The 13,214-nt window shown below is 35.9% G+C and overlaps 3 protein-coding genes and 1 long non-coding RNA gene across 6 annotated transcripts in view; 1 reads left to right on the top strand and 3 right to left on the bottom strand.

Annotated features, from left to right (window-relative positions):
• The window catches only part of LOC126915993 (serine/threonine-protein kinase NLK), a 218,200-nt gene extending 215,478 nt beyond the window's left edge, over positions 1-2,722 (bottom strand). For both annotated transcript variants that reach the window (XR_007710392.1, XM_050721322.1), the window contains exon 1: positions 972-2,722. Coding sequence is in view for 1 of the 2 variants with exons in the window: in XM_050721322.1 (XP_050577279.1) it covers positions 972-1,231 (260 nt within the window). In the remaining variant the exon portion in view is untranslated. The remainder of the gene's footprint in view (positions 1-971) is intronic.
• Positions 2,723-3,086: 364 nt separating this feature from the next.
• Positions 3,087-10,053, bottom strand: LOC126915960 (ubiquitin-protein ligase E3B). 2 transcript variants are annotated; one of them, XM_050721224.1, is made up of 16 exons: positions 9,626-10,053; positions 9,164-9,313; positions 8,734-9,061; positions 8,455-8,643; positions 8,193-8,384; positions 7,928-8,117; positions 7,614-7,850; positions 7,359-7,530; positions 7,161-7,279; positions 6,917-7,036; positions 6,644-6,842; positions 6,282-6,582; positions 5,803-6,195; positions 5,559-5,723; positions 5,373-5,484; positions 3,087-5,293 (listed from the first exon to the last, which is right to left on the bottom strand). In XM_050721224.1, the coding sequence occupies exons 1-16, from the start codon at positions 9,772-9,774 to the stop codon at positions 5,121-5,123; spliced, it is 3,189 nt and encodes a 1,062-aa protein (XP_050577181.1). In that variant the 5' UTR covers positions 9,775-10,053; the 3' UTR covers positions 3,087-5,120. The 2 variants fall into 2 exon arrangements, with proteins under 2 accessions (XP_050577181.1, XP_050577179.1); XM_050721222.1 differs by having other exon boundaries at positions 6,917-7,045.
• Positions 10,054-10,216: 163 nt separating this feature from the next.
• Positions 10,217-13,062, bottom strand: LOC126915990 (pre-mRNA-processing factor 19). Its single transcript, XM_050721317.1, has 8 exons — positions 12,948-13,062; positions 12,592-12,741; positions 12,237-12,514; positions 11,966-12,160; positions 11,736-11,891; positions 11,433-11,663; positions 11,006-11,346; positions 10,217-10,919 (listed from the first exon to the last, which is right to left on the bottom strand). The coding sequence occupies exons 1-8, from the start codon at positions 12,964-12,966 to the stop codon at positions 10,775-10,777; spliced, it is 1,515 nt and encodes a 504-aa protein (XP_050577274.1). The 5' UTR covers positions 12,967-13,062; the 3' UTR covers positions 10,217-10,774.
• Positions 12,124-12,606, top strand: LOC126916041 (uncharacterized). Its single transcript, XR_007710394.1, has 2 exons — positions 12,124-12,172; positions 12,239-12,606. It is a non-coding gene; the product is annotated as an uncharacterized LOC126916041 (long non-coding RNA).
• Positions 13,063-13,214: the final 152 nt, after the last annotated feature.

Genomic DNA, 13,214 nt, shown 5'->3' on the forward strand with positions numbered 1-13,214 from the left:
CGCGCGCGCACTCCAAACTTCCACGTTAATTACATATTGCTTCGACATGCTGCACGCGAATTGCCGCACAGTGAAATTTGCTGACAGAATTTTCAATTCGAATTAATATTTTTTTCCTCCTGTTTTAACGTGGAGCCCGTGGGAGCGGAGTAAAATGGAATACAAAATTACTCGAATATTTAACTGTCGACCGACGAACTTGATACGTTGGAAGATTATTTTGCGAATATAATGCAGCATAAAACAGTTCCTGTAACCGAATGATTTCAAAGTTCGGAAAATTAAAATCGAGCATGTCGCTACATCTTGTTTACGTTGTTTCCATATCGTGTTCCATACGCGTAAAGATCACAGCAGAAAAACACGATAAGTAGATTCCTTTTTTGTTTACCGATTTTAATGTCTCTTTATGAACAAACAGGAGAATTTTAATACGATATGATACAAAAGAACTAACTGTTCGTCCTAAAAATAGTCGATGATTTGACGAAATTTTGAGACAGCCACGTGTTTACTTCCAAAGCCAAATGTATATAGACAATTTTGGTAATCCTTAATCCTCTGTACAAAATAGAAAATGTGACTTATCAAGTTCTTCCTCTGAACAGTCACAAATATCTGTATATGTACGTTCATTACGAGAACGCGTTCGTGCAACTAAAACTTCGTGCGACCGTAGTTCGTACAACAGAAGCTTATGTACCATTTCGTGTATCTTTTCGTATTTCTACTACTAACTAAACGGTAATAGCCCTATTTGTAGGTACAAAGTTTTACAATGCTTAAAACAACAACTTTTAAAAGTAACACGAGTGCCATCTACGTCCCACCCAGAACATCATTTTCTTTTATATGACGATCGTTTTTATACAACTCGTCCGGACGTCGCGAAAAAAAACATGGAGATAAATAAAAGAAGCACGAGGTAAGGAAAAAAAAGAAGCAAATAGGTATATATATAATTGACTCACCAGACAACGCCAAAGGCACCATATCCGATGGGTCTGTCGGGCTGAACGAGATCCTGGGCCGGCGGCGGTGGCGGAGGCGCAGGAGCGGCAGGGTGGTAGTAGGTGGGGGGTGCTTGGGCCGCTGCCGCGAGGACCGCTTGCCCAGGGTGGGCCCCCGTTGTCCCACCGCCACCTGTCGCCCCCGCCCCACCCCCCTGCATTAGCGACATAGACACGCTCATGGACACCCGCGAGTGCCGACTGGGCCCAACTACTGCCATCAAAACTCTCCTCTCTCCCTAGGGGCCACCCTCCTCAACCCTTTCCCTATTCACCGCCACCGCCACCGCCAAGGCCCCTGCCGCTTCAGGGAAGCCGGGACACGCCTCTCCTGCTCGTCGATTCTTTTCCGACCGTTTCGATTTTTCCTGCTCACTCTGTTTCACCTGTTCGATCAAACACTTCTTTCTCTATTAGATATCTCGTTATCGTCCCAGTGACGGGGCACACACGTGACACTGACACAACTTGAAGTTCTTTTTCTCGTTTTCGTTTCACCACGATAGCGATGAGAGCATTCAAAACGACTTTTTTTGGCTTTCAACGATTAAACTGGATAAGATTCTCGCAAGATCACTGTTATCCAAAGAAGGATTGACTAATAGACGCGCCGTATCAATTTAGAAGTCGATAGATCTCGATATCGCTCTCGATTCCATATTTCGAGAAGCACGCGAATATTGCCTGGATCGAGTGATTCGATCGTCGATCACGATAATGGGAATCGACGAGTTTCGACGGAAAATTGCAAATTGCGTTCTGATGGAATATTACGTAGCTCAGTTTCGAATGTCGCGCGCTCTCGAGGTACGGCGGGAAGGGCTGAAGCTTGAGGAGCACGAGAGGCAAAGGGGACTCGTGACACCACGCTCGACGCTGCGGCTGTGGTCGCGTCCTTTTATCGCGACTTATGGCAAAAACGATACATGCGAAGGGTAACCTTCGGAGTAGAGGCGGTGTCCTCGTGTAAGTATCCCTTAGCACTGTCGATAGTAAACGGGGCGTTGCGTGTTCGGACGTTTCTACTTGGTGGTGTCGAGAAAGGAAGCACAACACTTTCGTAGTTCCCACCGAATCCTTTGACGCTCGATACGCTTTCTAAACCAGAAGAGCTATTGGATGCGTGAATGTCACCAATGCGGAATTATTAAAACTGGACGCGTGTCACGTTTTTTCGTTAGATTTACTCTCGCTACATCCACGGTAACGATGCTAGGTTATGTTTGACACACGCACGCAAGCCTGTTCTCCCTCTTCTCCGTCAGTTACGCTCAGCTGGCCTCATAACGTTACGATCGGAGGGACGGAGGTGGAAAGGGGGCGGTGCTTGTCCATAAGAAACACAGTAGCGCGAAACAGAGAAAGGAACGAGGGAACACTGAAAGGCTCGGTCGAGTCCTCGATGGCCACAGCGATTCCGGCTACAAGGGGCGGCCGAGTTTGTTCGGCGGTTTTCCGAATTTCAAGAATGATTTCCTCACTGTCCGGGTCCTACGGCCGAGCCAGAAACACTGCCACTTCTCGTACAGATTAAGCACGCACACACAAACACGAAAACACGCGCGCGCGCACACACGAGCGAGAGAGGGAGAGAAAGAGAAAAGGAGTCTCTCGCGTAGCCGCGATAATGCGATCGTCGCGGTACGAACTAAACGCACGTCTTCTCGCAGCCAAAGCTTGCTGGCCACTAGTCGAAGGGGAAGGTAACTTACACTGTCGACAGCGCCAGCTGCTCACAAAGGAGGTCACGTGACCTGCGCACTAACCCAACGCGCAACCGTCCCAGCGATCTTTGCATCCTTGTAAATACGACTGTAAAATCGCACCAAACTCTACATATATCCTTCGCTTATATGTTATATTATTCGTTCGTTTTATTAATAAATGTTATAAGAACGTTTATTATATAAAGCATCGAACGATTGTTTATTTGTTGCCCAAATATAGCGTTGAATGATTTAAAAATGAGCAGATTAATTTCATATACCGTGGCGCCTCGAATAGAGTCCTTTTTTTAAATTTTACACCGAGATATCAGGTATGATTGTTATAGGATAATATAATTGAAAGGCATGATGTAATTCAGTGTGTATATTTACAGTATCTTTGTGAATTATTATCGAATGTATTAAATTAACAAATTCACCGTTGTTCTCTCAACTGCGTCGCAATATGTATACACTTTTATAAAAAATGTTACAGAAGTACGAGTAACTCGAGCAAGCCATATTATACAAAGCGCGCTTTTTTGCTATTGATACGATTGTAAGGAAAACTCGTTTATATCGTGTTTGTGTATTCCTTTTTTTTTTTTTTAGCGTAATGTCTAAAATAGAAAAACGATCCGCGTTAACAAGAACGGATATTGAATAAGAAGCCATTGGTTTCATCTTACAATCGTAACAATTTTATTTCATTTCTTACTCCATATTTGTATCGATATCCACATTTATCATGTACATGTATCGCTCCAACGATAAGTATGTATATCCATAAAGGAAAGTATCATCTACTACTTTGTTCAATTGTACATATATTTGCAAGGCATGTATTCACAATTAACATCACAAGAGAAACTGGTTATCGATTCTGATGAAAAGTAACAAAAGCCAAAGTTATTACGTTTTCTTGTTTCTATACATAATCAAAATAATTCGTTAGCTAGTATTCACACTGTGGACGTTAGTAAACTAGTTGATACACGATTTAATCTAATTTACTTGTAAACTTATCGTTCTATCTCTTTAAAAAATGTTCACTCCTTATTACTCTTCTACAGCATAGGTACAATCGGTGAATACAGGCCTGAAAAACTTACATACGGTCGTATAGGAAAATATGAAAAGATTACATCTCGAATTATCTTCTTCGCATTAAATAGGCTTCTATCTTTGGTCTGACCGAATTTCCACCGACAATATCGCGAGTCATTCGTCGAAGTTACGCGTAAACCACGAGAAAAATAAATTTCGCTTAATATCGTATTCCTCGCTATATCGCGGATAACACAGTCCTGATGCTCCCTCGTTTTCCATTTTCTCACGTACGTTCGGGCTCATCGAAGATCACGAACAAACTGCAGTTACAGGAAATTCAGCTCGAAACGCTCAAATAGGAGAACAAACATCACAACTTCGTTCGATCCGAACAAACCGATCTTAAACACTCGAACGGTTATGGATTTTTAACCCATGAGCGCCCGTGGACACAATATATACACGTATATATTTCCAAACAAGATTATATAAATCTTTTTATACATCGTGTCAAAAATTTGTACAAAATCTTGCGAAAATAGCTTTCCCCAAAATGGAGCCTTGACTTTCAAATATCTCGACAATTTTAGAAATTTACGGACCCCTTCCTTTTCCAATCTTTTTTTTTTTTTTTTTTTCTTCTTTTTTCTCCTATTCATTTATTCACCGGGCACCGATGGGCTCGGATTCAACACTCGCGTCATGCATTTTATCGATTTAATAGACTAACATTAATTCACGATACTATAAACTAACAAGCGCACAGTATTAGCAATATTAAGCTCATGAGGTACAGTGTGCTTTACACCATAAGTAATCTACCATTTGGCGAGAAGTTTTATAGAATGAAACTTCAAAACTTGAATACGTGTTGTGAAAACAAGGTAAATTCAACACACAGTACGATTGTATACGAAATAAGACAGAAGACATAAATCTCATAAAAATTTCAAAAACAGCAAGAAGGTAGTTCATTTTTTATTACAACTATAAATTAATCTCGTGCCAAATCGATCGATAGGAACGTTAGACATTACTTACTATAAAAAAAAAGAAACAACAAAATAATAAGGAAAGCAAAAACTATGTTTCTTTATATGAATAATATCTCATCAAATTTGTGCGACTTTTCAATTTCGTTTCAATAAATTCATTTAAAAATTTTGTTTTACAAATAATATAAATGCGAGTTATGCTTTTCTTCGATCTAGAGTCTCTGACATAATTACTAGAAACACCTCGCCTGACAATTTGGTTCGCGGCGGTTAGGCACCACTCGATCACTTCGTAGAAATTTTCGTTAGGTAATTTGAGCATATAGTATGCATTGGAATTACCTTAAACCAGGTGAAAATTATGAAAGTTCGAAGCCCGTATTACTAGTGACAGCGTAACGTAACTTCTCCCGTAAGGTACTTTTCTTTTGATAATTTGGTAATTTAAGAAGATTAAAGCAAGTAGACGATGTAGGTAGACGATTCTGCGGATCTTTCTTACGAATCGTAAAAAATCCTCTTATTACGCTACCTATTTTATAAAGAATGAATAAAATAAATAGAATAAATAGAAAGTATGAGAAATATATATGATGTTTATAGTTTCATACCAATTGTGTCACCGGTATCCTCGTCATCGCCAACTTCAACGCAACGAATCGAAAATGGTGGTTCTAAGTGTGCGAAACCCAATAATGGTGATTTCGAACAACTTGTAACAAACTATGGAACGAATAGAGATATAGAAATAAATAAAACAAACATTACTTACAATTATCATATATCGCACGAAATACCTTCAAAAATAAGCCTCTTTCTTCCTCAGAAAAATCTTTTTCTAGAATATCCCATAGCCAGCACACCACACGATGACTATCGTGAAAACCACCATAATATTGTGTATGTCTTCGTAAATCTCGTAAATCTAGTGGAACATTATCACCCGAAATTAATCTCTGTAACTAAACATAAAGATATTTTAAAAAAATATTTCTTCAAAAAACTAATTAGTTTTTTTTTTTGTAAGAATGTTTATCTTACTTCTGGAGTTGAAAACAATGCCAACCATTCAGGATTGATTATAGAACGGAACCCTTTGATAAAAGCCGCTGTTTGATGTTTTATTTGCATGTGCATTCTAAAATGAGCCATTAAGTGTATATAATTGATTTTATTTTCATTAGTGACCGGCACTGCTCGTCCTCCGGGAACCAATTCGTGCGTAACTAATTTGCCTAAAACGTCTTCATCAAGAGAGAAAGTTAATTCTAACTGTCTAACATCACCTTTATAATGCTTCACAAGAGTAAGACTCCGATATAAGTCTCGATCTAAAGAAGCCAGTTCGTCCAGCCAACTGTACAATGCTCCTCCTGTTTGCCCAGAAAATTGGGAAACGAAGAAAGATGCAAAAGGTACGTCTACTACAATGCCCTATAAAAGGTATTCTTTACAGAACATGATTAACTGACATTATAGAGTCTTGTAATTATATTTTTCTTTTTTTTTTTTTTATTTACCTCGTACACCGCTTTACCCAGCATACGACCAACAAATTCAAAGAGTTGCAAATGATTATCTTGCATAGATGATGTTGGAGATGGATAAAGTCGATTTTCACTAGTGACTTTAAATAAATTTAAAGATGGGTCAAAAACTTTTTTTATTGTCTCCTCTAAAAATTCCTTAAAGACTCCATCTTGGTCAATACCAGCTTCGGCTAAACCTTGCTCGTTTACAAAACGAACTCTAATTACGCCTTTAAGTGCTTGAGAGGGTAACATCGCCAACTGACGATATCCGTCCTCCACTATACGAGTTCTACAAAATATTTATATTACTCTTTGTATAATATATTTAATACGAGAATATCCACCACTACCTGTGAACAACAATAAGCGTTGTTGGGGTACTATTGCAAGCACTTTCGGTTAGACCTAAAACTGCTTTTTCGTTAGCAACATGCTTACGAAACAGCACAACACGCTCCGAATGAGGAATAACATGCGGCATTTTAGAAAGGAGAAGAGCGGCACCTCGCCTGCCTTTCTCCAGGTCTGCTAGAAAACCAGACACTCGAACTTCCTGTTGTAAAGACGTATTCATTTTGAAATCATATGATATAATTTAGTTAAAATAGATTAGTTTCAAATACTTAACTTTGCCAACCAGTGGCCTTCCGGGCAAAAGGTCCGTCTACAATCCCGGCGGTAAATTGCCATTAAAAGTGTGTGAAGAGAGGTGAAGAGGGGATTATTAGGAACTGATTTCACATCTGGAACATCTAAAACTTCAGTATATAGCTAAACCATTTATCTCTTATAATTATATATCACCAAAAAAAAAAATAATATGTAATACTTTATGAAAGAATATAATGTAAAGGCTATAATACACACCAAACAAATTATTAAGCACTGCCTTATACAAAAATTGGTTTAAAAAGTATGATATTGTTACAAAATCGCTAAGTTTGAACGGGTCTTGTTGTTCGTACATTTCCATATCATCTAAAATTCTAATCAAACATATACATAAGTAGATTATTGATGTAGTCGTTTTTGTAGTTTATTTCCATATGTATAGCATAAACTTACGTAACATAATGTGTCATACAATCAGAAAATAATATCAACATTTGAAATTCAGGTGCTGTACATTTTGTATTAGCAGCTAAATGGTCCAAAAATGCTTTTAAACCACAATGTGGACCCAGTGTTCCCAAGAATAAATACATATGGTATAAAATTTTATCTTGATAACATAAACCTATTTTATAATAGATGCATGTATAACTATCAACATATTATTCATTTTACATATATAATATTCAACATATTCTTAATACTTACCAGTCAATATTTCCATTTTCAATGTAAGTGCATGTAAAGCAATTTGATAAAGGGAACAAATTAAAGCTATTCTAGTAGTTTCTGCACTTCCCAATTTCCTATAATTTTTAGTGTTATTATTCCTATTTGTACGTGCTTCCAAAAATGCTCTTCTGAAAATGTTGGTACCAACAGATGTACTCTGTTGTTCTACTGGTGGGGGTATCTCTTTTTCAATAAGTTCTGTTAAAGGTTGACCTATAAAAATTGTATTGTAATTTCTGATATTAACTCTAATGAATACATGTTTATAGATACAAAAACCCTTTCATTACCAATCAACTGTGAAACTATTCTGCCTGTCCACAAACAGGCTAATTGTGATTTAACATATGGAATAGGTTCTTGTAAATATGTATCAACCTTTTGTGCAAGCCAACCAAGAATAGGATGCCAGCGAGTTAAATTACTTTTTTTTGCAACTACATATTGCTGACATGCCTCCAACATTTTTGTTACAACAAACTATAAAATTTATTTAAAAATGAAATTTGTTTTCAGATCTACATAAAGATTGTATATTATGCAATAAGTCTGTACCGTAAAAGATGGAAAGTACAATTCTTTTAACACTTCATCTCTTTCAATATTAGCCAACTGTATTAAATTAGCCAACAAACACAGTGCATAACTAACTTCCAGAGCATTAAATACTATTCGTAAATTTTGCTCCGAGTTCAATAACTCCAGGCTCCTTGCAAATAAATTGTTTGTAATAAATGATGTAATACACTAAAATTATATTATAAAGATTATATGCTGTGAAATATCATTTGGAATTCATATATCAATGATTACGCACTACTGATGATATACTATTCAGATGATAGACCAATGCAGGTACGCTAAAAATATTAATTAAAAACAATGAGACCAATTTATCTGACATCTGGGAGGAGATTAATGGTCTCAGTGCTAATGTAACTGCTGCTGAAAGTGCAATTGGTTTTAAAGCAATTTCCACTCTACCCAATCCTTTTACTAGAAATGCCTAAAACAAGATCAAATATCATAACAAAAACAAATACTTTGTAAAAACAAACACACTGAATAACAAAACTACTATTAATAGGATAATCACTTGCATAATGGGATAAAACCCATTGTTGACTAGGTGACCCATTATGTTTGCACAAAGCTGATTCATACCAGCTTTGAGTTTTTCCATTCCTTCTACTTTCTGAATTGCCCATGTTCCTGGTGATGTAAAACTAACTAATGTATGTAATCTCAAATGGATGGATTTATGGTCAGACACTCTTTCTGGTTTAAGATTATCTAAACCAGTCAAACAATAAAATAATATTGTTTTCATCTGTGATATCCATGATATGTAGCGATCTTTGTTTAGTATGAGTCCTACATAAGAAATTTCTGGAGACTCAGAATCTAGAGTCAACACTAAATATCTGAAATATTTACTCTTTTTAATTTTCTTGTACGTTTTTTTAAATTTTTTATCTTTCTTCCCTTATCTACATTCAATATAAATATCTTTTATGCGTACATACCTACATAGCTTTTCTATTCTTTCTTGAACCTTTTCTTTCTTATATATGTACAAAAATTTAAAAATAATTTTATACACGTCCAAAGCAGGTTTTAACTTTATATTTGTTTCTGTGCCACCATCATTCAGAAAATTCGTATCAAACTCTTCCCTGAAAATCACATTTTTTGCTCTACTATTTTATATCTGGTTTCTTCTTACAGTACACAAAGAGCACAAAAAATTAGTAAAATACATTAACACAAATTTCCTATATTTTTGCGGGGAAAAAATATATGCGCATCCAATAAAAGAGTAACCAACGGAAGATTACCGAATGTAAATAAATACCGATAAGCGATTAAAAGACTATAGTTATATGTATAACAAAAATTGATTTAAACCCCAACTCCAAATATGATTTCAAAAGTCATATAATTATCGTAAGCAAACATCGATATTTAGAAACGATTGAAAAACTCACAATATTCTTTTACGGGTCAACCATCCCCTAACATAAGCCTGAATTAAAATGACAGCAGCTTCTCTGTCTTTCTCATGGGCCCTTTCTTCCCTAGCGGCCTTCATTTGCTGAAGGAAGCTGTCTCTGGATGGTTCCTCAGCTTTAAACATTCTTGATTTACCCAAACCACCCGCTAAACACTAAATTATGCTAATGACAAAACATTGTCAGCTGGTCATCCGTGTGGTCACTCTAGTTGACACTGCGATTGCAACCACCCACTAGAAAATCATCCTTTACAGCATTACACGTCACGTTGATTTCATTCGCGTTATAATCACTATGACCGATCGACAGCGATTGCCACTCGCAGTCGCCACACGTTTCTCACCATCACATAATCCTGGTATACATCTGAATGACAGACAACTACGACGGCCATTGTTATTAATTTGATTCGAGACTGAATATTGAGGACAAAGGATATTAGGTTAGGTTAAAAAGCACGTGACTAGTGGCGCCATAAGATCGTCCAAGTAAATTATCAAACTGTGTACGTGTGGACCGCTTCGTTCCGTAATACTTTCAACTTTTCAAAATAGAATAGCAGAATTATATAGAAAATGGCATTTTATTTCTTATGCTCGAATAAATTGTATTTTATCACTTTAAACGATATCCTGAGTAATGGATACAGATGACAAACGAAGAAGTTTGTTTTACATTTTCTTCATAAAAATAATATTGATTTTATAATACTATGCTATTAATGATCACCGTTAAAAATGTTTGTCAAAGCTGTGATATTTTGGAAACACTTAACAGTTTGAAAGAGAGACTTGGATAAATATACATCTCCACTGGGCTTAGAAGGCCATTTCCTTTATTGCTTATATAACCATGTGTTATATAAATTAGGCGTTTTCGAAAGATTTTAATTGGTACCAATTATCGGAATTTAAGACTTGAAGCTCGTAAAAATATGACTATTAAGGTAAGTGGAATAATTATCAAGGGGTCCACAAATCATTATTACAATCACATTTAGAGTGATTTTTCGAACATAGATAACCATGATAAAAATTGTGTTAGCGATGATCAGTAATATATACTATAAACTCTAATTTTAATTCTTCTTAAATTATTTATAGTATTTTAGTCACTAAATGCTTAAGGTAGACCATAAAGTTTTAAAGTTCTGTCCATACTAGTCGACGCTATATACTGCGCATGTTTTCCAAAACGAACACCAGTTGCGGCTGCCGTATGGTCATTAAGCACTTTCAGTTCTTGCCACTGTTTACACAAGTACACTCTGAAAAAAAGAATGGAAATATCAACATATAAGAAATTATTTCTGATATAATTGAACTTGTACATGTTACATGAGATAGTTCTTACCTTACGTCTGTTCCAGCTACTGCCAAATACGTTCCACTTTGATCAAAGCAAATATCTTTAACTTCATACGATTCTTCTAATTGAAGGGTTTTAAAATTCTTTAATTTACGCAAATCCCAAAGTTTCACACAAGAATCCTCTGCAGCAGTAGCTAAATAATAACCATTTTCAGAGAAACTAATTGCCGTAATTGGACCTGAATGGCCTGGGAAATTAGCTACGTTTGATTGTTCCTTTAAATCCCAAATTTTCACTTGCGAATCCTGAGTCCCAGTGCCAAAGATCAATCCATCAGGGTGAAACTGAGCCGTGGTTAATGGTTGACTAGCTTGTCCAGCAACCTATACATATTAAAGTAATATATGTATATATAATACATAAAGCAAAAGTTTAGATATAGTTGTAGTCTTTTTTTTTGGAAGTATACCTTAGTTAATAATCTACCAGTACGTATATCAGAGAACGCCCAATGTTGATCCAATGATGAACTTAATAAATAATCGCCTGTTGGGTGTAAGGACAATCCAGTCACAGGGGCATCATGAGCTTTTAATAACAAAGTTGTTTGACTGGTTCCTACATTCCATACACGTATTGTAGTATCAGGTGATGCAGTCATTACAATGTCTTCTTCTGGATGATAAATTACTCTAGTAACCTAAATATTATATGAAAATGTTAATCATTTAAGGATTTTAGGAATAAAATTGAAAAAAGAAATAGTTTTTACCTTTTTAGTGTGTCCCTTTAATATTGCAACAACTTGCTCTGTATCTTTGTTAAATACTGTGGCATTTTTATCAGCACCACCTGTTAAGATTTTACTGGTATCTGCACTGTGAATGTCAAGTGCAAGTATACCAGGAACACTGGCTGAATGGAGACCCTTAAAAATAAATAAGTAACAATAATAACAACGTATGAAAAATTTCTTACATAAATGAAGGAACACAATATTACAGGATGTGACGCAAGTGTTTGAAATGCGCGAATACTATCTTGTGGAAGTAGATCTTCAGGAACCGAACGTCCGCGACGTTTCCTTTCTTGAGTGAGTACTGTTGCTCTTTCTTGAAGTTTTTGTATCACATCTTCAGTAATACCAGCTTGTTCCATAGGTTGAGCAGCTGTACCTCCAGCTTCTACTGCAAGTGCCTGCAGGATCATGTAGTTTATCAGCAAACATTCTTGATATGATGTATAAATAAAATTAATATAATTTTGTTCATACAGGTTGTGGAATAGTAGTAGCCTGAACAATTCCAGCCTGAGGTTTCAACGTTGCTAAAGCTTCTCTGGCTGCAGTTACTTCTTTTGTTAATCTAGCAATTACACGGCATGCTGCATCATGTTGATATAAAGAATGAGATAGCTCCTGTCTAGCTGTTTGAAGTTGTTGCCTAAGCGTAAATGAATGTAACATAACAGCATCCCACTCATCTTGTAAAATTTTCAATATAGCTGGAATTGATGTGGCACTTGGTGGTTTAGGTTTAACTATTGCAGTTGCTGCAAAACAACAAGAATATTATTGATAACTGGATGTTGTATTCAAAGACAAATATATAAAGAAACAAGAAATATACTTTTGATATCAATAAGTTGATCTACAGTTAATTCCTTTCCAGTTATGGGATCCACTCCATTTTCAGCTAGATATTTTTCAATTAAACGTTTCTCAAATATGGAACCAGATACTGGAGATACGACCGGGTGTTCCGGAACTTCATTAGAAACTAAAAACAAAATTACATATTTATTTATCAGTAATAATGAAAAATATTCTAGGTTATGTTCAACTCTTGCCGGTATAAATCATAAACTTTGTTGCAAAAATGACCAATTCATTTCCATTATTAGTATATAATATCAAAAACATGAAATTAAAATAAATTTTTTTATTATCGATTAAAAATAATTATATAAAGAAGAAAAAACTTACTCGCACAAGAGAGCGCCATTTTCACACACGCGAGATGTACTTACTGTGCATGACGCTTAAGTTGCAATCTACTATATTATACTACTAACAGTAGTGGGGATATTTCCCCTTCTATTAGTAGCTTATATATAAATTAAAATACATTATTTGTGCTTTAGCGTATTTTATATAGTTATAATAACATAGAGACAAATTTTTATAAGCATGTGTCTGTAATAATATATGTCTGAGTATAAAATATAAAGTAAAATAATTTTGATAAAAAGA

The sequence above is a fragment of the Bombus affinis genome, chromosome 5 (assembly GCF_024516045.1).
Source record: "Bombus affinis isolate iyBomAffi1 chromosome 5, iyBomAffi1.2, whole genome shotgun sequence".
Classification (NCBI taxonomy): Eukaryota; Metazoa; Arthropoda; class Insecta; order Hymenoptera; family Apidae; genus Bombus; species Bombus affinis.

Bases quoted from the DNA above. Each gene is read 5' to 3' on its own strand.
- LOC126915960 (XM_050721222.1), bottom strand. From the start codon at position 9,774: ATGTTTAAAGCTGAGGAACCATCCAGAGACAGCTTCCTTCAGCAAATG. The intron at 8,118-8,192 runs GTACAGACTTAT...TAAATTTTATAG, and splicing joins TGTACTTTCCATCTTTTACG to TTTGTTGTAACAAAAATGTT. The intron at 6,583-6,643 runs GTAGTGGTGGAT...AATATTTTGTAG, and splicing joins ACGCTTATTGTTGTTCACAG to AACTCGTATAGTGGAGGACG.
- LOC126915990 (XM_050721317.1), bottom strand. The intron at 11,664-11,735 runs GTAAAAACTATT...TATAATATTTAG, and splicing joins TAAAGGGACACACTAAAAAG to GTTACTAGAGTAATTTATCA. The intron at 10,920-11,005 runs GTAAGAACTATC...TCTTTTTTTCAG, and splicing joins GTAGCTGGAACAGACGTAAG to AGTGTACTTGTGTAAACAGT.